At 50.1% G+C, this 19245-nt stretch overlaps 1 protein-coding gene across 1 annotated transcript in view; it reads right to left on the bottom strand.

The window, feature by feature from the left end:
* Positions 1 to 1116: 1116 nt before the first annotated feature.
* The window catches only part of LOC132588361 (lysosomal alpha-glucosidase-like), a 41853-nt gene continuing 23724 nt past the window's right edge, over positions 1117 to 19245 (bottom strand). The window contains exons 11-20 of the mRNA XM_060260734.1: positions 18761 to 18845; positions 17991 to 18108; positions 16201 to 16334; positions 14492 to 14643; positions 13998 to 14146; positions 11670 to 11811; positions 10280 to 10378; positions 6722 to 6886; positions 2904 to 3050; positions 1117 to 1286 (exon numbers count right to left, since the gene is read on the bottom strand). Of these exons, the coding sequence (XP_060116717.1) occupies positions 1224 to 1286; positions 2904 to 3050; positions 6722 to 6886; positions 10280 to 10378; positions 11670 to 11811; positions 13998 to 14146; positions 14492 to 14643; positions 16201 to 16334; positions 17991 to 18108; positions 18761 to 18845 (1254 nt within the window). The 3' untranslated portion in view covers positions 1117 to 1223. The remainder of the gene's footprint in view (positions 1287 to 2903; positions 3051 to 6721; positions 6887 to 10279; positions 10379 to 11669; positions 11812 to 13997; positions 14147 to 14491; positions 14644 to 16200; positions 16335 to 17990; positions 18109 to 18760; positions 18846 to 19245) is intronic.

Raw genomic sequence — 19245 nt, 5'->3', positions numbered from 1 at the left:
AGTACTCTTTCCCCTGCTGAGAGACGGGGTTTCCTCTCCAGAGAGCCAGTTTGGTGTAGCGGTTAAGTGTGCGGACTCTTATCTGGGAGATCTGGGTTTGATTCCCCACTTCTTCCCTTGCAGCTGCTGGAACGGCCTTGGGTTAACCATAGCTCTCGTAGGAGTTGTCCTTGAAAGGGCAGCCGCTGTGAGAGCCCTCTCAGCCCCACCCACCTCACAGGGTGTCTGTTGTGGGGGGGGGGAGATAAAGGAGATTGTGAGCCGCTCTGAGACTCTGTCCTTGAAAGGGCAGCCGCTGTGAGAGCCCTCTCAGCCCCACCCACCTCACAGGGTGTCTGTTGTGGGGGAGGAAGGGAAAGGAGATTGTGGGCCGCTCTGAGACTCTGTCCTTGAAAGGGCAGCTGCTGGGAGAGCCCTCTCAAGCCCCACCCACCTCACAGGGTGTCTGTTGTGGGGGAGGAAGGTAAAGGAGATTGTGGGCCGCTCTGAGACTCTGTCCTTGAAAGGGCAGCTGCTGTGAGAGTCCTCTCAGCCCCACCCACCTCACAGGGTGTCTGTTGTGGGGGAGGAAGGGAAAGGAGATTGTAGGCAGCTCTGAGACTCTGTCCTTGAAAGGGCAGCTGCTGTGAGAGCCCTCTCCAGCCCCACCCAACTCACAGGGTGTCTGTTGTGCGGGGAGAAGGGAAAGGAGATTGTGAGCTGCTCTGAGATCTGGAGCAGAGAGTGGGATAGAAATCCAATATCTTCACCAATCTCTTCACCCCTGAGAAACCAGAGGAGTCGGGATTACAGAAGGCACCAGTATCTTGCGGTCAAAGGTTCCCGTACAAAAAAAAATCTTACATCCCACAAACTCTAACCCAGCAAATGCAATTGACTTTTCTCCCTTCCGGATGAAACCCTGAAGTCCCCGCCTGAGAACGTTGGGCGGATCGTGGGACGATTGGCAATGTGCAAAGGAGTTAAAGCGCAGAAGCGAGATGGGAGACTTGTGGTGGGAAATGCACAAGTATAGCAGCAAAAAGAGCCAGAGGGGTCTCTTCCGAGGCAGACCCCTCCAAGGCCCAGTCTCATCAGATCTCAGAAGCCAAGCGTCCAGGGGAAGTCGCGGAGACTTTCTCGGGGTGCCCCCCCCCCCCCCGGACCGGAAGATCCTTGCAGGCACAGACAGAGCAACAGACCCCGCTGGTTCACAACACTACGTTCGTAAGACTGGGGCCACCTCACATCCATCGTATGGAGAATCCGTAGCTGAGGTTCAGCTGCAGGTTTCCGACAGAGAGAACCTGCAAAGAAACGACGGGGAGCAGAGGTCGGTGGCAGAACCAGGCTGTTAAGAGGCCCCTGTTCTTCCACCACCTGGCAGGAAGTCTCAACAGCAATCTGGGGGCAGTTACTCTGAGCCCTGCCCTACCCTGGCTGGTCTCGTCAGATCTCAGAACCTCAGCAGAGTCAGCCCCGGTTAGTCCTTGAATGGGAGACCACCAAGGAAGGCCAGGGCTGCTGCATAGAGGCAGATAATGAGAAACCACCTTTGTTCATATCTTGCCCCGGCATGGATAGCCCAAGCTAGCCCCATCTCATCAGATCTCAGAAGCTAAGCAGGTTCAGCCCTGGTTAGTAGTCGGATGGGAGACCGCCAAGGAAGCCCAGGGTTGCTACGGAGAGGCAGGAAATAGCAAAGAACGCCCAATCATTGCCTTTTGTTAGGGTTTGTAGAATCTTTCGGGCTCAAGTGCCGTGTTCTACTAGAGAAAGTTTTTCTTCCAGACGTTTCGTTCTCAGCTGTGGAGAACATCAGATACCCTTGTATGCTTGAAGAAGCAACTGGGAAACAAGGCAATAGTACATCCTTGTTTCAATAATTGGCTGCCTTAAAATCTGAATCTACTTGGACATCACTCATCCTTCCTCTCCAGGGCCACATCAGACCTTTCATCAAGGAAACAGCTTTGGACGGCTTTAAAAATTGGACTTGATTTCTGATGGCTACTTTGGGATGTTCTGTTTCCTAAATTATGGAGCTGTGTCTGCGCTTTAGGTTACACAGAATACGCTAAGCTGTTGATAATATTATTAGGGTTTGTAGAATCTTTCGGGCTCAAGTGCCGTGTTCTACTGGAGAGAGTTTTTCTTCCAGACGTTTCGTTCTCAGCTGCGGAGAACATCCTCAGTGGCGTTGCAGCCGGAGCAGGCGCTCTGACCTTCTTGGCTGCTGTGCATTGAGTGAAGCCAGGGCTGCTGGAGAGCTGCTATTTCTAGGCTGGAGGGGGTGTGGTGAGAGGGCAATTGGTTTGTGAATGTACCCATTGTTTGGTGGGGCTTCCTGGAAGGGTGGTGATAAGGAAACTGGCTGTGGAATGTGACCATTGTTCTGTGTTGATTGCTGGGAGGGTTGGAAGGGGTGTGAAGATAAGGAAGATGGTTGTTGATTGTGCCAACATAGACTGCACCACAGGAGCAGGGTATTTTGTAGACTCCAGGGGTTGAAAGTGGATCTCTCATATCTTTGGCAGAGCGCAGCATGTGGCAGCTCTCCAGCAGCCCTGGCCTCACTCAATGCACAGCAGCCAAGAAGGTCAGAGCGCCTGCTCCAGCTGCAACACCACTGAGGATGTTCTCCCCAGCTGAGAACAAAACGTCTGGAAGAAAAACTTTCTCCAGTAGAACACGGCACTTGATCCCGAAAGATTCTACAAACCCTAATGATGATGCCAGCCGCGAAAACCTGAAATCTTTGATAATATTATTGTTTCTTTGGTGTTTGAGGCTGGTCATGACGGAAGCTTTGTGCTTAATTTTCTCGCTACCTACCACCGTGGTTCTCTTGTGGCGTTACCCATCTGGGGATCGGCAACCCAAGTCTCCCCTGGGGGTAAAACGGCACCTTGGCGGCAGATTACCTGGTTTTCCAAATAGGAGAAGGGCGTCTCCTTCCCGTTGACCGTCACTCTCTTTGGCGCATCCTGGACCCCGTAGACTGTCAGCTCCTCCACAGTGATGTAAGTCGCTTCCAAGTTGGAATGCAGGACAGTGGAAGCGAAGGTGTTCTAGAGGAACGGAAGTACACATGAACGCATGGATCTGCCTTATACCGAATCAGACTCTTGGTCCGTCAAGGTCAGTCTTGTCTACTCAGACTGGCAGCGGCTCTTCGGGGTTTCAGCAGAGGTCTTTCCCATCATCTACTGGCTGGTCCTTTTAAATGGAGATGCCAGAGGCTGAACCTGGGACCTTCTGCATGCCAAGCAAAAGCTCTACCACTGAGCATTCACCCCTCCCCTTAAGATCCAAACTCCGGAGACCTGGACCGAGGCTACTTTTTGCAATGGCGGTGGCGTACTTATTCTCCCTCCCATGCACATTACTACAGATTTATGAATCCATCCTGTTCCCTGAAATATTTGCTTCAGAATTTAGTGTGCCATCTCTCATCCATTCTGCTAGAAGGCCCCCTAATATGCCATTGAGTCATATGGGATCAGTTGAGACCCAGTTTGCTGTAGTGATTAAGTGCATGGACTCTTATCTGGGAGAACTGGGTTCGATTCCCCATTCCTCCACTTGCAGCTGCTGGAATGGCCTTGGGTCAATCATAGCTCTCTTATCTGGGAGAACCGGGTTGGATTCCCCCCTCCTCCACTTGCAGCTGCTGGAATGGCCTTGGGTCAACCATAGCTCTATTATCTGGGAGAACCGGGTTGGATTCCCCCCTCCTCCACTTGCAGCTGCTGGAATGGCCTTGGGTCAATCGTAGCTCTCTTATCTGGGAGAACCGGGCTTGATTCCCCACTCCTCCACTTGCAGCTGCTGGAATGGCCTTGGGTCAATCATAGCTCTCTTATCTGGGAGAACCGGGTTGGATTCCCCCCTCCTCCACTTGCAGCTGCTGGAATGGCCTTGGGTCAGCCATAGCTCTATTATCTGGGAGAACCGGGTTGGATTCCCCCCTCCTCCACTTGCAGCTGCTGGAATGGCCTTGGGTCAATCATAGCTCTCTTATCTGGGAGAACCGGGTTCGATTCCCCACTCCTCCACTTGCAGCTGCTGGAATGGCCTTGGGTCAGCCATAGCTCTATTATCTGGGAGAACCAGGTTGGATTCCCCCCTCCTCCACTTGCAGCTGCTGGAATGGCCTTGGGTCAATCATAGCTCTCTTATCTGGGAGAACCGGGTTTGATTCCCCCCTCCTCCACTTGCAGCTGCTGGAATGGCCTTGGGTCAATCATAGCTCTATTATCTGGGAGAACCGGGTTGGATTCCCCCCTCCTCCACTTGCAGCTGCTGGAATGGCCTTGGGTCAATCATAGCTCTCTTATCTGGGAGAACCGGGTTGGATTCCCCCCTTCTCCACTTGCAGCTGCTGGAATGGCCTTGGGTCAGCCAGAGCTCTCTTATCTGGGAGAACCGGGCTTGATTCCCCACTCCTCCACTTGCAGCTGCTGGAATGGCCTTGGGACAGCCATAGGTCCCTTATCTGGGAGAACCGGGTTTGATTCCCCCCTCCTCCACTTGCAGCTGCTGGAATGGCCTTGGGATAGCCATAGCTCCCTTATCTGGAAGAACCAGGTTTGATTCCCCCCTCCTCCACTTGCAGCTGCTGGAATGGCCTTGGGACAGCCATAGCTCCCTTATCTGGGAGAACCGGGTTTGATTCCCCCCTCCTCCACTTGCAGCTGCTGGAATGGCCTTGGGACAGCCATAGCTCCCTTATCTGGGAGAACCGGGTTCGATTCCCCACTCCTCCACTTGCAGCTGCTGAAATGGCCTTGGGTCAGCCATAGCTCTCTTATACAGGAGAACCGGGTTGGATTCCCCACTCCTCCACTTGCAGCTGCTGGAATGGCCTTGGGTCAGCCATAGCTCTCTTATACAGGAGAACCGGGTTGGATTCCCCACTCCTCCACTTGCAGCTGCTGGAATGGCCTTGGTCAGCCATAGCTCTCGCAGAGTTGTCATTGAAAGGGCAGCTGCTGTGAGAGCTCTCTCAGCCCCACCCACCTCACAGGGTGTCTGTTGTGGGGGGAGAAGAGAAAGGAGACTGATCCCAGTAGGCAGCCGTGTTGGTCTGAAGCAATAGAACAAAGCAGTAGACAAAGGCACCTTTAAGACCAACTAAGTTTTATTCAGAATGTAAGCTTTCGTATGCTCTTAAGCAGACTTCATTAGACAAAAATGGAACGGCAAGCAGCAGTTCTTAATATAAGTGGGCACTGAGTTGGTATGTAGAATCATGGGAATGTTTTTAGCAGATGAAAAGAATCACAAATTGGGGGCTGTGTTTATTAGCTAGTGTTGTTCACTGGGCTGGAACAACATTGGAGGGTGACATCAATCTGCTTTTTATCACTCTCCAATGTTGTTCCAGCCCAGTGAACAACACTAGCTAACAAACACAGACCCCAATTTGTGATTCTTTTCATCTGCTAAAAACATTCCCGTGATTCTACGTGCCAACTCACTGCCCACTTAGATTAAGAGCTGCTCCTTGCCGTTCCATTTTTGTCCGATGCGGTCTCCTTAGAGCATACAAAAGCTTACGTTCTGAATAAAACTTAGTTGGTGATAAAGGAGATTGTAAGCCGCTGAGATTCGGAGTGGAGAGCAGGATATAAAGCTAGTGTCGTCGATATCATCTTATTATTACATTGTGATATATAATGAAATAATTATACAACTCACGGCCCAGTTGCTAACAGGCCACGGACCGGTACGGGTCCATAGCCCAGGACTGGGCACCCCTTATATAGAGAATAAGTCTTTCAATGGCTACTAGCAGCGTAGAGCTTTTTCCCTTGCCAGATGCAACGCCATGCCCTCGGCCATTCTTTATGGCAGATTTAACAAGACAGCCTACTCAGTCAGATACTGGCTCTGTAAGCAAAAATGCGTGGAGTCAGTTACTCATATTCTTCTTTCTTATAACTTGTATACAGATCTTCGTCACAAGTCTTTGCATCCTCTTTTAGTCAGCGTGGTTGATTGTTCTGATGCACTTAAGGTCGATAGTCTTTTGAACGATACTTCATCGAGCGTCACTGAGAAAGTGGCGAAGTTTCTTTATTCTGTTTTAAAGGCACGCCGGAGGATCTCATAGAAATAGTTTATGCTTACGCTTTTCCTGATGTAGATGTATGAAATCGTTCCGTTTTATCTTTTTTTTTTTTTTAACCAATTTGCTCTGACATATATCTCTATATATCTTATGCCAATAAAGGCTAACTTGACTTGACTTGAAATATAGAGAATAAGGGCGTTTTCGCACAGGGCTTACCCCGGAGCGACGTCCCTCTTCACCGCGCAGCGTCTGCACGGATTTCGCACCAACTGCTCCACAGAACCCGGAAGAGCCGCGGCTTTTGCGTCGCAAATGTAAAGTTGGGTTTTGGCGGTTTACATTTGCGACGCAAAAGCCGCGGCACTACGCGGCTCTTCCGGGTTCTGCGGAGCAGTTGGTGCGAAATCTGCGCAGGCGCTGCGCGGTGAAGAGGGACGTCGCTCCGGGGTAAGCCCTGTGCGAAAACGCTCTTTGTCTATCAATGGCTACTGGCCATGGTGACTGAGCAGAACCTCCACCTTTAGTGGCACTAGTCCTTTCTTCTGACCATGCCCGGAGGTAACCGAAGCTCTACAAAGCCACCTCTGGACTTGATGTGGCCTGTACGAAACGCCTTCCCTCTCTGAGCCCAAAGAGGATTCTCTTTTGAAAGGGTTCTCTTACCTGCGTGACATTGAACACCAGGTAAGAGTAGTCGCCCTTCTCAAAGGTGTCCAGGCTCTCGCCGTCATCCCAGAAGAGGTCTCCCCAGGCGTTGGCGTTCTGCGACAAGGCCGCGATCAGGCGCAGGGGATTCCTGCGGCTCACTGAAGTGGTGGTGGCTGGTTTCTGAGCGATCGAAGTAAAGTAAATTACTTTAGAAGGGCACTCTCTTTGGCAAGGAGTCTTAGAACTTCCCTCTGCGGTTCTTGAAGGCAGGTATAAGAAAGCCCCCTACTTGGAAAGGCTACACTCAATTGGTATATTTCTTATCTCTCCTCTCTGTTTGTATATAAGAATGCATACATAAGAACATAAGAGAAGCCCTGTTGGATCAGGCCAATGGCCCATCCAGTCCAACACTCTGTGTCACACAAGAACATAAGAGAAGCCATGTTGGATCAGGCCAATGGCTCACCCAGTCCAACACTCTGTGTCACATAAGAACATAAGAGAAGCCATGTTAGATCAGGCCAATGGCCCATCCAGTCCAACACTCTGTGTCACATAAGAACATAAGAGAAGCCATGTTGGATCAGGCCAATGGCCCATCCAGTCCAACACTCTGTTTCACATAAGAGAAGCCATGTTGGATCAGGCCAATGGCCCATACAGTCCAACACTCTGTGTCACATAAGAACATAAGAGAAGCCATGTTGGATTAGGCCAATGGCCCATCCAGCCCAACACTCTGTGTCACATAAGAACATAAGAGAAGCCATGTTGGATCAGGCCAATGGCCCCTCCAGTCCAACACTCTGTGTCACATAAGAGAAGCCATGTTGGATCAGGCCAGTGGCCCCTCCAGTCCAACACTCTGTGTCACATAAGAACATAAGAGAAGCCCTGTTGGATCAGGCCAATGGCCCATCCAATCCAACACTCTGTGTCACACAGTGGCCAAAAATATCTATATCTATATAGATATACACACATTGTGGCTAATAGCCACTGATGGACCTCTGCTCCATATTTTTACCTAACCCCCTCTTGAAGCTGTCTATGCTTGTAGCCGCTGCCACCTCCCGTGGCAGTGAATTCCATACTTTTCAACTTTTAATTTTTAACTTTTGTTTTGTATTTTTTCTTCTGTACATGGATGGTCTAATGACTGTAATAAATATGACTGACTGACTGACTGACAGGCCCGTAACCAGTGGATTTGGCCCAAGAAAAGGAGAGTGCTACTCTCATGGCGTGACAGGAGGAGGGGCAGAGATAGCGGGACAAGCAGTGTGTCATCAGTGAGGCCTTTTGGAGACACAGGGCAGGGGAATGTTTTATGGTGCACCGGTGTCAGCAGTTGTCCAGGTAGGCTTGCCAATCCCCAGGTCCCAGCAGGGGTTCTTCCGCTTTCCCAGGCTCCTTCCCGCCCCCAGTCAGCTGGCCGGTGGGGGAAAGCTCCGCCCTCAGAGGACCATGTGCCTTTCCACCTCCGGAGGCTTCAATCTCTGATTGAAAGGCTTCCTCTTGGGATGGGGTGTCCGTGAAGAAGTTGGCAGCTACTTGTGAGTAGAGACGCCAATCCCCCTTCAGGGTTGCCAGAAACGGGGTGGGGGGGAGGAGAGCAACGTTTCCTGAGCACTTCATTATTCCCTATGTGGAGATTGATTCTCACGGGGTATAATGGGGAATTGATCTGGAGGTTTCGGGGCCTCTGAGGGAGCTGTTTTTTGAAGTAGAGGCACCAAATTTTCAGTATAGTATCTTGTGCCTCTCCCCAAAGTACCCCCCAAGTTTCAAAACCACTGGACCAGGGGGTCCAGTTCTATGAGCCCCAAAAGAAGGTGCCCCTATCCTTCATTGTTTCTTATGGAAGGAAGACATTTAAAAAGGTGTGCGGTCTCTTTAAATGTGATGGCCAGAACTCCCTTTGGAGTTCAATGATGCTTGTCACACCCTTGCTCCTGGCTCCACCCCCAAAGTCTCCTGGCTCCGCCCCCAAAGTCCCCAGATATTTCTTGAATTGGACTTGGCAACCCTATCTCCAGGACACTAAGCAAGGTGGCCGAGATTTTGTCCTAAACAATGTGGTCAAATAGCATCGTACTTTCATTATTAGTGATCTTGTCCTTTTATTATACAATACTGGAAAAGAGCTATTTCAGTGTTAAATCAAATGTTGAGTGTTCGTTTGCCTGCTGACCCCGCACTGATTTTGCCTGACTGCTGGATTGACTAGGAGGTTGAACACAGGAAAAAAGAGGTTATATCTATTCTGTTCTCTACAGCAAAAACTGGCCCAGCGACGAAATGGAAAGATAAAAATCCTCCATCTTTGAAGAATCGGGAGGACAAAATATGGGATTGTTTCATTTGAACGAAAATGGCGTCTTCTTCAAAATGTTCTCCTCTGTCTTTTGTGGGAAAAGTCGTGATACCTTGGCTACCAGCTGCGACTTATCTTATGAATAATAATAATCTTTTACAACAAAATCCTGTATGTCAAAAGAGGGTGCATTTTTAATGTTGATGGGAAGTGAAAACATTTGTTCAATAAAATCCTTTTTATCAAAAAAAGAAAAAGAAGAAAAAGAAGGCCGAGATCCGGTCGGCGCCTGCCGATGAGGAACACCTCTCAAGAGGGCTCAAGCCCCACCCCGTGCCCCCCCCCCCACACACATGAGGCCAGCAAAGCCTCCCCTCCCCAGGGGATTGAAAAGAAAAATAACTCAGTAGCACCTAGGGTTGCCAATCCACATAGCATCGTGCTTTCATTATTAGTAGTCTTGTCCTTTTATTATACAGTACTGGAAAAGAGCTATTTCAGTGTTAAATCAAACGTGGAGTGTTCATTTGCCAATCCCCAGGTGGGGGCAGGGGATCCCCCGGTTTGGAGGCCCTCCCCCCGCTTCAGGGTCATCAGAAAGCAGGGGGGGGGAGGGAAATGTCTGCTGGGAACTCTGTTATTCCCTATGGAGGCTTATTCCGATAGAAAATAACGGAGAATTGATCTGCAGGTATCTGGGGCTCTGCGGGGGCTGTTTTTTGAGGTAGAGGCACCAGATTTTCAGTATAGCATCCAGTGACTCTCCCCAATATACTCCCTAAGTTTCAAAAAGATTGGACCAGGGGTCCAATTCTATGAGCCCCCAAAGAAGGTGCCCCTATCCTTCATTATTTCCTATGGAAGGAAGGCATTTAAAAAGTGCGCGGTCCCTTGAAATGTGATGGCCAGAACTCCCTTGGAGTTCAATTGTGCTTGTCACACCCTTGCTCCTGGCTCCACCCCCAATGTCTCCTGACTCCACCCTCATGTCTCCTGGCTCCAACCCCAAAGTCCCCAGATATTTCATGAATTGGACTCGGCAACCCTAGTAGCACCTTAAAGATTAGCAAAAATTGGGGTAGGGTATGAGCTTTTGTGAGTCACCGCTCACTTCTTCCGACTCTTCCTCTTTACTGCTGTTATAGACAGGCTAAGGCGTCTTTATCTGAACCCTCAAGGGGGTGGAGTCTAGCAAGTCTGTTAAGAGCCAAGCCCCACACTTGAAGGGATGGGGAGGCAGCAATTCCTCTCACCTGAGTGGGCAGGATGGTTCCCTCACGGAGGTGTACGTTGATGCGGTCCAGAGGTGCCTCCATTTTGAGGTTCTCCCCGCTGCTGTTCACCGAGGAGCCCTGTTGGGGGCAGCGTGGTCAAATTTGTTAGGAGAGGTTAAGAACGTAAGAAGGGCCCTGCTGGATGAGACCAGTGGTCCACCTAGTCCAGCATCCTGTCTTACACAGAGGCCAACCAGTTCCTCTGGACAGCCAACAGCAGGGCAAAGAGGACGAGACCTTCTCCTGATGTTGCCTCTTCTACAGGGATTCAGAGGCTTCGTGCCTCTGAATGTGGAGGTCCCCTCAGTCACCGTGGCTAGTAGCCACTGATAGGGTTACCTTGCATGAATCTGTCTAATTCCCTTTGAAAGCTGTTGATTCCTGTGGCAATCCCTACATCCTTTGGCAGAGAATTCCACATTTAAATCACTCTCTGTGCGATGCAGTATTTCCTTTTGTCCGTCCTGCACCTACTGCCCGTTAGCTTCATCAGAGGCCCTCGAGTTTTAGCATTTTGGGAGAGAGAAGAGAATTCTCCTTGTCAACTCTCTCCACCCTGTGCATCGCTTTAGAATTCTCTATCACAGGGGTGGCCAACGGTAGCTCTCCAGAGGTTCTTTTGCCTACAACTCCCATCAGCCCCAGCCGTTGGCCATGCTGGCTGGGGCTGATGGGAGTTGTAGGCAAAAAAAAATCTGGAGAGCTACCGTTGGCCACCCCTGCTCTATCAGGTCCCCCTTAGTTGTCTTTTTCTAAGCTGCAAAGTCCCAGACCGATTCCCCACTAGCCTTATGCTGCTCTCACTCTCTTCTCAGCGGGGCTTCCCCACTAGGCCTTATGCTGCTCTCACTCTCTTCTCAGCGGGGCTTCCCCACTAGCCTTATGCTGCTCTCACTCTCTTCTCAGCGGGGCTTCCCCACTAGCCTTATGCTGCTCTCACTCTCTTCTCAGCGGGGCTTCCCCACTAGCCTTATGCTGCTCTCACTCTCTTCTCAGCGGGGCTTCCCCACTAGCCTTATGCTGCTCTCACTCTCTTCTCAGCGGGGCTTCCCCACTAGCCTTATGCTGCTCTCACTCTCTTCTCAGCGGGGCTTCCCCACTAGCCTTATGTTGCTCTCACTCTCTTCTTAGCGAGCTTTCACGCTATCTGCCCCGGGGCCGCAATTCGCTCTGTCTCTTTCGCGCAGCAAACAACATCCTCGAAAACCCAGTTTCTGTTTGCCGCGCAAAAACAGAATCCTGTTACGTACGATTTACTGGGGATTTCCTTTGCTCGATCTTGATTACCCCCAGGACCTCGTGTGTTTGTTTTTTAGCACCCATGTGGCCGAGTAGAGAAATCAGACCATTGCAGTCGAGCTAAACTTACCGTATAGTAATCGTACCACACGCCTCTCGGGAAGTAGCCGACCACAGAATCCACGCCCGGATCCAGCACTGGGGTCACCAACAGTCCCCTCCCCCACAGAAACTGCTTGTCTATCGAGTAGGTGGCCACGTCTTTTGGGAATCTGGAGTGGGGGAAAGAGACATCCGTGAGCCATTAGCCTTCAGTTAAGCTCACCCGGACTCATTCATGGAGTTTCTAAGCATCCCTAGGTAGGGCAGCCAACTCCGGGTTGGGATGTCCCTGAAGATTTTGTTGGGTATTATAACTTTACATGCAAGAGGATCTTGGGACAGAAAGGGTTAAGCAAATCCTCTCCGTTCCGTAGACTTGGTGGTTAGCCCCACCCTCTCATCAGATGTTGAGCCTCTTTGGCCCTTGTTTGCCTTCCGCGTTCAGGGCCGGATTAACAATTAGGCCAAGTAGGCACTGGCCAATGGGCCCCCAAGCCTTTAGGGGCCCCGGGCTGGCTCCCCCGCCCCGGTTTCCCCCCTGCTTGCAGCCCTCCGAGCCCGCACGTGCAGCCAGCAACTGAGCTGCTTTTTGCCCGACCTGCCTGGTGCGGCTGCTGCTGGCGTTGTCGCCAAGTTTGCCTCTCTCTGCCTCTCTCCTGCAACTTTGTCAAAGGGGCTTTTGAGAAGGTGCCTGTAGGTTGCAGTGGGGGGGGGGTGCTCTGACTCTGAGATAATTTGCAAGGGGGCCCCTGAGATTTTGACTGCCTAGGGGCCTCCACAGGGTTTAATCCGGCACTGTCTGCATTTCCTCTAGGACTTCTCTTCTTCTCTCTTTTACTTGGACTTGTAACAAGTTAAACTTTTTGGAAGTTAATCTGTTCACAGTAAGTTAAACGCACCGACATGAATATACCCTGTAAGTGATGCTTCTATTTTTGTAAAAGTAAAATTTCGTTCTCTTGTCAGATCGTCTTTGTAATTTGTTTGAACAGCATTTTGCCCTTAACCGGGAAACAGGGAGGATTGGGAATACTGCATAATGCTTCCAAGAAGAAAATTTTTAAATATATATTTAACCCAATAGTTTGGGGGTAAAATTTCTTTCTCTTGTTACCGTTGGAGTCAGGTCATCTTTGTAATTTGTTTGAACAGCATTTTGCCCTTAACTGGGAAATGTGGAGGATCGAGGATATAGCAGAATGCTTCTGTGCTTCCAAGAAGAAAAACTTTAAATCTATATTTAACCCAATAGTTTGGGGGGAAGAGCCTAGCAAATGCATGGCTTGGGGGTGGGAGGGACCTCCGTGGGGTATGAAGGAAATCTTCAGGGGCCCCCTTGCAAATTATCTCAGGGTCAGAGTGTCCAGCCCATGGCCCCCACTGCAACCTGCAGACACCTTCTCAAAAGCCCCTTTGACAAAATTTCAGGGGAGAGGCAGAGAGAGGCAAACTTGGCAACAACGCCAGCAGCAGCCGCACCAGGCAAGTCCAAGTAAGAGAGAGAAGAAGAGAAGTCCTAGATGAAATTCAGACAGTGCCGGATTAAACCCCGTGGAGGCTCCTAGGCAGCCAAAATCTCAGGGGCCCCCTTGCAAATGATCTCAGAGTCAGAGCGCCCACCCCACTGCCCATGGCCCCCACTGCAACCGACAGGCAGCTTCTCAAAAGCCCCTTTGACAAAGCTTCAGAGGAGAGGCAGAGAGAGGAATAATAATAATAATGCCATAGAGTCAACCCTCCGAAGCAGCCATTTTCTGCAGGGGAACTGATCTCTACTGTCTGGAGAGCAGTTATAATTCCAGGAGAACTTCTAGGAGACGTTTCTTTCTAGGAGAACTTTTAGGAGAAGTTGCTTTCCGTGAATCTCTTTGTGGTTGTATGGCTTGAAGTGTGGCAAACCTATTCCTGGCCTGAAGTTCTACTTCATGTAACGCCTTATAGGTCAATAGAAGAAGAAATTATAATGATGGCTGTCTACGCCAATTTAAAGGTGGAGTGGACAACCTGGGGAGGAAGCATGGTTCAATGGTAGAGCACCCGCTTGGCACGCAGAAGATCCCAAATCCAATCCCTGGCATCTCCGTGTCAAAGGATCAGTAACGGGTGATGGGAAAGACCGCTGCCTGAGATGGTGGAGGATATGGGGAGGGGCTGTGGCTCGGTGGTTGAGCATCTGCTTGGCACGCAGACGGTTCCGTGTTCAATTCCCAGCAACTCTTGTTTAAAAAGGTCTAAGCAGCGGGTGTCATGAAAGGCCTGTGACCCTGGGTCTGAGTGTACAGTAATGACCTTGATGGACCAAGGGTCTGGTTCGGAATAAGACAGTTTCATGCGTACGCTTGTGTACTCCACTTACTCAAAAAACAAAGGCCGGGCCACAGTGTCGCCTTGCAGGTGTGCCCGGTGGAAGAGGGAATAGAGGAACGGCAAGAGGGTGTAACGAGTCTCCAGGGCCTCCTTCATGGCCGTCCGTGCCTCAGGGCTGAACGCCGTAGGGTCCTGGGCCTGAACATAAGAGAAACTGATTCAGTCTGAAAGAGTGGACCATACATGGCATCTTTGAGGCAGGATCCTCCTCGTGGACAACCACGTTGCGCTTCACGGGCGCCTGAATCTGGCCCCCTTTTTCATACGTAACGTTTCGCCCAGCTGTCAAGGGGCGGAGGTGGGAAAACGGCCACAATGTTAAGGGTACGCCGAACTTCCCATTCGTGCTGGAATTCGCACACAAAATTCGCTCGCCGGAAAGTGTGTTTGAGCTAGGTGACATCTGGGGGAATTGACCTCCTATAAGTGGCAGAGAAGGGGAGAAAAAAAAAAAAAAACGGGCATACACCCTTTGGCCCTTACCTTCTCTTTCTGGGTGTTGTGGTTTCGTGAGAACGGATAGAAGGCGCCAAGCTGTGTCCAGCGAACACAGAGCTCCTCAGAGGTGGAGCCCCCGAAGCCGCAGATATCAGCCCCGATTAGCGGGACCCCAAAGAGACTGAAGCTCAGTAATCCTGCAGGAGGAAGGCCAGGGAAGAAATGAGGAAAGCAGGTAGCCACGGTGTTTCAATGAAATTGCTGAGCAGTCGGGTTAGAACGGATAAAAGGAGGTACTTCTTCACCCAAAGGGTGATTCACATGTGGAATTCACTGCCACAGGAGGTGGGGGCGGCTACAAGCATAACCAGCTTCAAAAGGGGTTTGGATAAAAATATGGAGCAGAGGTCCATCAGTGGCTATTAGGCACAGTGTGTGTATATATATAGATAAATTTTTGGCCACTGTGTGATACAGAGTGTTGGACTGGATGGGCCATTGGCCTGATCCAACATGACTTCTCTTATGTTCTTATGTGACACAGAGTGTTGGACTGGAGGGGCCACTGGCTTGATCCAACACAGCTTCTCTTATGTTCTTATGTGACACAGAGTGTTGGACTGGAGGGGCCACTGGCCTGATCCAACACGGCTTCTCTTATGTTCTTATGTGACACAGAGTGTTGGACTGGAGGGGCCCCTGGCCTGATCCAACATGGCTTCTCTTAAGTTCTTCTGTGATACAGAATGTTGGACTGGATGGGCCACTGGCCTGATCCAACATGGCTTCTCTTATGTTCTTATGTGACACAGAGTGTTGGACTGGATGGGCCATTGGCCTGATCCAACATGGCTTCTCTTATGTTCTTATGTTGTAGTGGGATACCTGACTCCAACATCTGTCTACAGAATTCCAGCTAGATTTTCGGGGTATGAGCTTTTGAGAATCAAAGCTCCAAATTCTGACTCTCAAAAGCTCATAAACCAAAAATCTTGTTGGTCTTTAAGGCGCTACTCGATTCAAATCTAGCTGTTCTACTACAGATCAACAGTTACTTTCTGTAACTATTTGCTGAATTCTAGTAGTACCATCTCACAGAAGGGCCTTTTCTATGGCCCGATGCAATATTTTCCCATCTGCAGTTGTTGAAGGCCATTATAGAAAGGTGCCAATAGTCAAGCGGGTTTGCTCTTGCTGTACAGAGAAAGTGGGAACGATCGACCATGTTTTGCTTGAGTGTGGATTACACAAAAGCATACGTGTTGAGTATACCCATCCTTTGCTAGAGAGATGCCGGAGCCTTTTGGACTCCAAAACTAGAAATATATTGTTAGCTGGCTGCAATCCCCAAGTTACGTATGATTGCGCCAGATTTCTGGCCACTGCCGGGAGAATTCGTGACAATTTTGTAAAGGAGGGACTTGAAGTTGACTGCTTTTATCCTTTTTGTATATTTTATAATTTTGCAGAGCTCGCTTTTCCGATTATTTTTATTCTACCATAACAACCATGCCTAAATGTTTGAGTACTTTCCACATTGGATTTGAATGGATTGGCTTCTCAAATTGTTTTTATTGGTTATATACCGTAATAAATAATCTGAATCGGGTTGTCTATCCCGTCCCTGTTATCTCATTTCAGGTCGGAATTCCGGCATGAAACTATAGAATGAGTTACTGTTGACCTGTCTTTCTGGAAAGCCACGCCCCTAAGTTTGAGGAAGACAGAAATATATGCACAAGGTATGTACAGACCTGGGATAGACCAGAACATGTCCTTCCACTCGCTTTGGTTGTCTCCAAGCCAATGTCCTGAATACTTCCCTTGGCTTGGGAAGGTGGAACGTGAGATGACAAAGGGCCGTTTCCCTTGGATTTTGATTAAAGCACTTGAAAGAGACAAACAGAGAGTATGCAGGTGAAGACCCTCAACTGGAGGTCTATCAGAACAAGGTTCTCTTCCTAGAGAGTGCTGGTCTTTGACTGAAACAAAGATTCCCCAAGGGGTAGACCCTTCCATGGAGGAAAGCTTTCAGGAGCATTGTAAGGACCAAGCCATATCAGGTTGTGCCTTGATAGGCCATATAGGGACAGGAAGTGAGGCAATCATCCCTTGTGGGTGCAACATCTCCCCTCTGGTAAGATTCCAGGGAAAGGAAGTCAGCAAACCATCCCTTTTGGGGAGCAACATCTCCCCTCCCCTCCAAGAACAAGAAGCCTCCGTTGCGGAAACAACATCTCTCCTCTGGCAGGCCTCCAGGGACAGGAATTGGGCAAACCATCACTAGTAGGGGCTCCTCAGCTAGGCCTCTGGGGAAAGATTCCTTGTGGGGGGCAACATCTTTCCTTTGGTAGGCCATCCAGAAAAAGGAAGTGAGCAAACCATCCCTTTTGGGGACAACATCTCCTAACTGGTAGGACTGCCAGGGACAGGAAGTAATCAGACCACCCCTTAGAAGAAGAAAAAGAAGACCGCAGATTTATACGCCACCCTTCTCTCTGAATAAGAGTCTCAGAGTGGTCACAATCTCCTTTATCTTCTCCCCCCACAACAGACACCCTGTGAGGTGGGTGGGGCTCTCACAGAAGCTGCCCTTTCAAGGACAATTCCTACGAGAGCTATGGCTGACCCAAGGCCATTCCAGAAGCTGTAAGTGGAGGAGTGGGGAATCAAACCCACTTCTCCCAGATAAGAGTCTGCACACTTAACTGCTACACCAAACTGGCTCTCTTAGAAGGCAACAACTCTCTGGAAAGGCCTTCAGGGACAGGAAGTGACCCCACCATCCCTTATAGGGACAACACCACCCATCTGGTAGGACTCTAAGGACAGGAAGTGATCAAACCCTCCTTTATGGGGCAACATCTCTTTGGGAAGGCCTCCAGAGACAGGAAGTGATCCAACTGTCCATTGTGGGGACAACATCACCCGTCTGGTAGGACCTCCAAGGACAGGAAGAAGAAGAAGATATTGGATTTATATCTCGCCCTCCACTCCAAAGAGTCTCAGAGAGGCTCACAATCTCCTTTATCTCCCTCCCCCACAACAGACACCCTGTGAGGTGGGTGGGGCTGAGAGGGCTCTCACAGCAGCTGCCCTTTCAAGGACAACCTCTGCCAGAGCTATGGCTGACCCAAGGCCATTCCAGCAGGTGCAAGTGGAGGAGTGGGGAATCAAATCCGGTTCTCCCAGATAAGAGTCCGTACACTTAACCACTACACCAAACTGGAAGTGATCAAATCAACCTTTATGGGGCAACATCTCTCTGGGAAGGCCTCCAGAGACAGGAAGTGGCCCAACCGTCCATTGTGGGGACAATATCACCCATCTGGTAGGACCTCCAAGGACAGGAAGTGATCAAACCATCCTTTATGGGGCAACCTCTCTGGGAAGGCCTCCAGAGACAGGAAGCGGCCCAACTCTCCGTTGTGGGGGCAACATCTCCCACCTGGTAGACCCACCAGTGACAGGAAGTCAGTAAAATGGAAGCACAGCAAAGAAACAAGAGGTCTGCTGCCAGTGGGGGTGAGCTCAGGCCATTTACCTGGCGGTGGCTTTGGCTTCCATCAATCCGTAGAGGCTGTGGAGGTTGTAGTGAACGGAGGTGCTTTGCACGGCTGAGGCACAGACTGTTCTGGAGGAAAGGGACCCTCCCGTTATGGCTAAAGGGGACGGAGGGAAGCGGATCAGGAGAGGAGGATGCAGCAGAGGAACCAAAGGCAATCCCCGCTTTCTGGAAACACAACCCACGGTGCTGTTTCAACACACCCGCCTGGACAGAATCTTGAAGGCGCAGAATGACGCGTCGATGCATCTGGCAGAGCTAGTTTTATGCAAAACACCTTCAGCAACCATGCAGGGACATAAAGCAAATGACAGCGACCAGTGAACCATACGGCCAGGGCGCTATCTCTCACCATCCCATCTCTCATTACACCAAACTGGCTCTCTTAGAAGGCAACAACTCTCTGGAAAGGCCTTCAGGGGCAGGAAGTGACCCCACCATCCCTCATGGGGACTGCGCACCCACCTGGTAGGACTCTAAGGACAGGAAGTGATCAAACCCTCCTTTATGGGGCAACATCTCTTTGGGAAGGCCTCCAGAGACAGGAAGTGATCTGGAGGAAAGGGACCCTCCCGTTATGGCTAAAGGGGACGGAGGGAAGCGGATCAGGAGAGGAGGATGCAGCCGAGGAACCAAAGGCAATGCCCGCTTTCTGGAAACACGACCCACGGCGCTGTTTCAACACCCACAAGCAGAATACATTTAAGCAACTACAAGAAAATGGCAAGGGATCTTGACACTCCTCTTACCGGGCACATAGGGGGGCTTATCCAGTTCTCCTTGGGGACAACCTTCCTTGGAGCCATCCAGAAAGTTGGACGGCTCATTCATGTCCTGAGTCAAGAGACCGAGAAGGATTAGAACAGCGGCCGTTGGAAGCAATTCTTTCCTTATACGGAGGTCAGTTATGAACACCGGATTCTATCCCGCAGCTAGCAGGACCATCCCGAGCACAACGTTTCAAATTCCCAGACGGCTTTAACTTAATTTTTAATTGTAATTTTTTTTTAAAAAAATTCATACCCTGCCCTATCCCGCAAGCAGCCTCAGGGCGGCTTACAGCAGTAAAAACAAACATCAGAATTAAAACATCACGAGACGTCATAAAAACAGTTTCAATAGTCAAGACGGCATATGCGGAAGAAACAGACACGTCTGGTCAATGCATGTCAGCTCTATATAAGCACCGTGAGTGTAAAATGGTGGAGGGAAGCGATTGCATTCAAAGGGACAT

The sequence above is a fragment of the Heteronotia binoei genome, chromosome 20 (genome assembly GCF_032191835.1).
Source record: "Heteronotia binoei isolate CCM8104 ecotype False Entrance Well chromosome 20, APGP_CSIRO_Hbin_v1, whole genome shotgun sequence".
NCBI classification, from domain to species: domain Eukaryota; kingdom Metazoa; phylum Chordata; class Lepidosauria; order Squamata; family Gekkonidae; genus Heteronotia; species Heteronotia binoei.
This window is presented reverse-complemented; position numbering and strand designations above follow the sequence as displayed.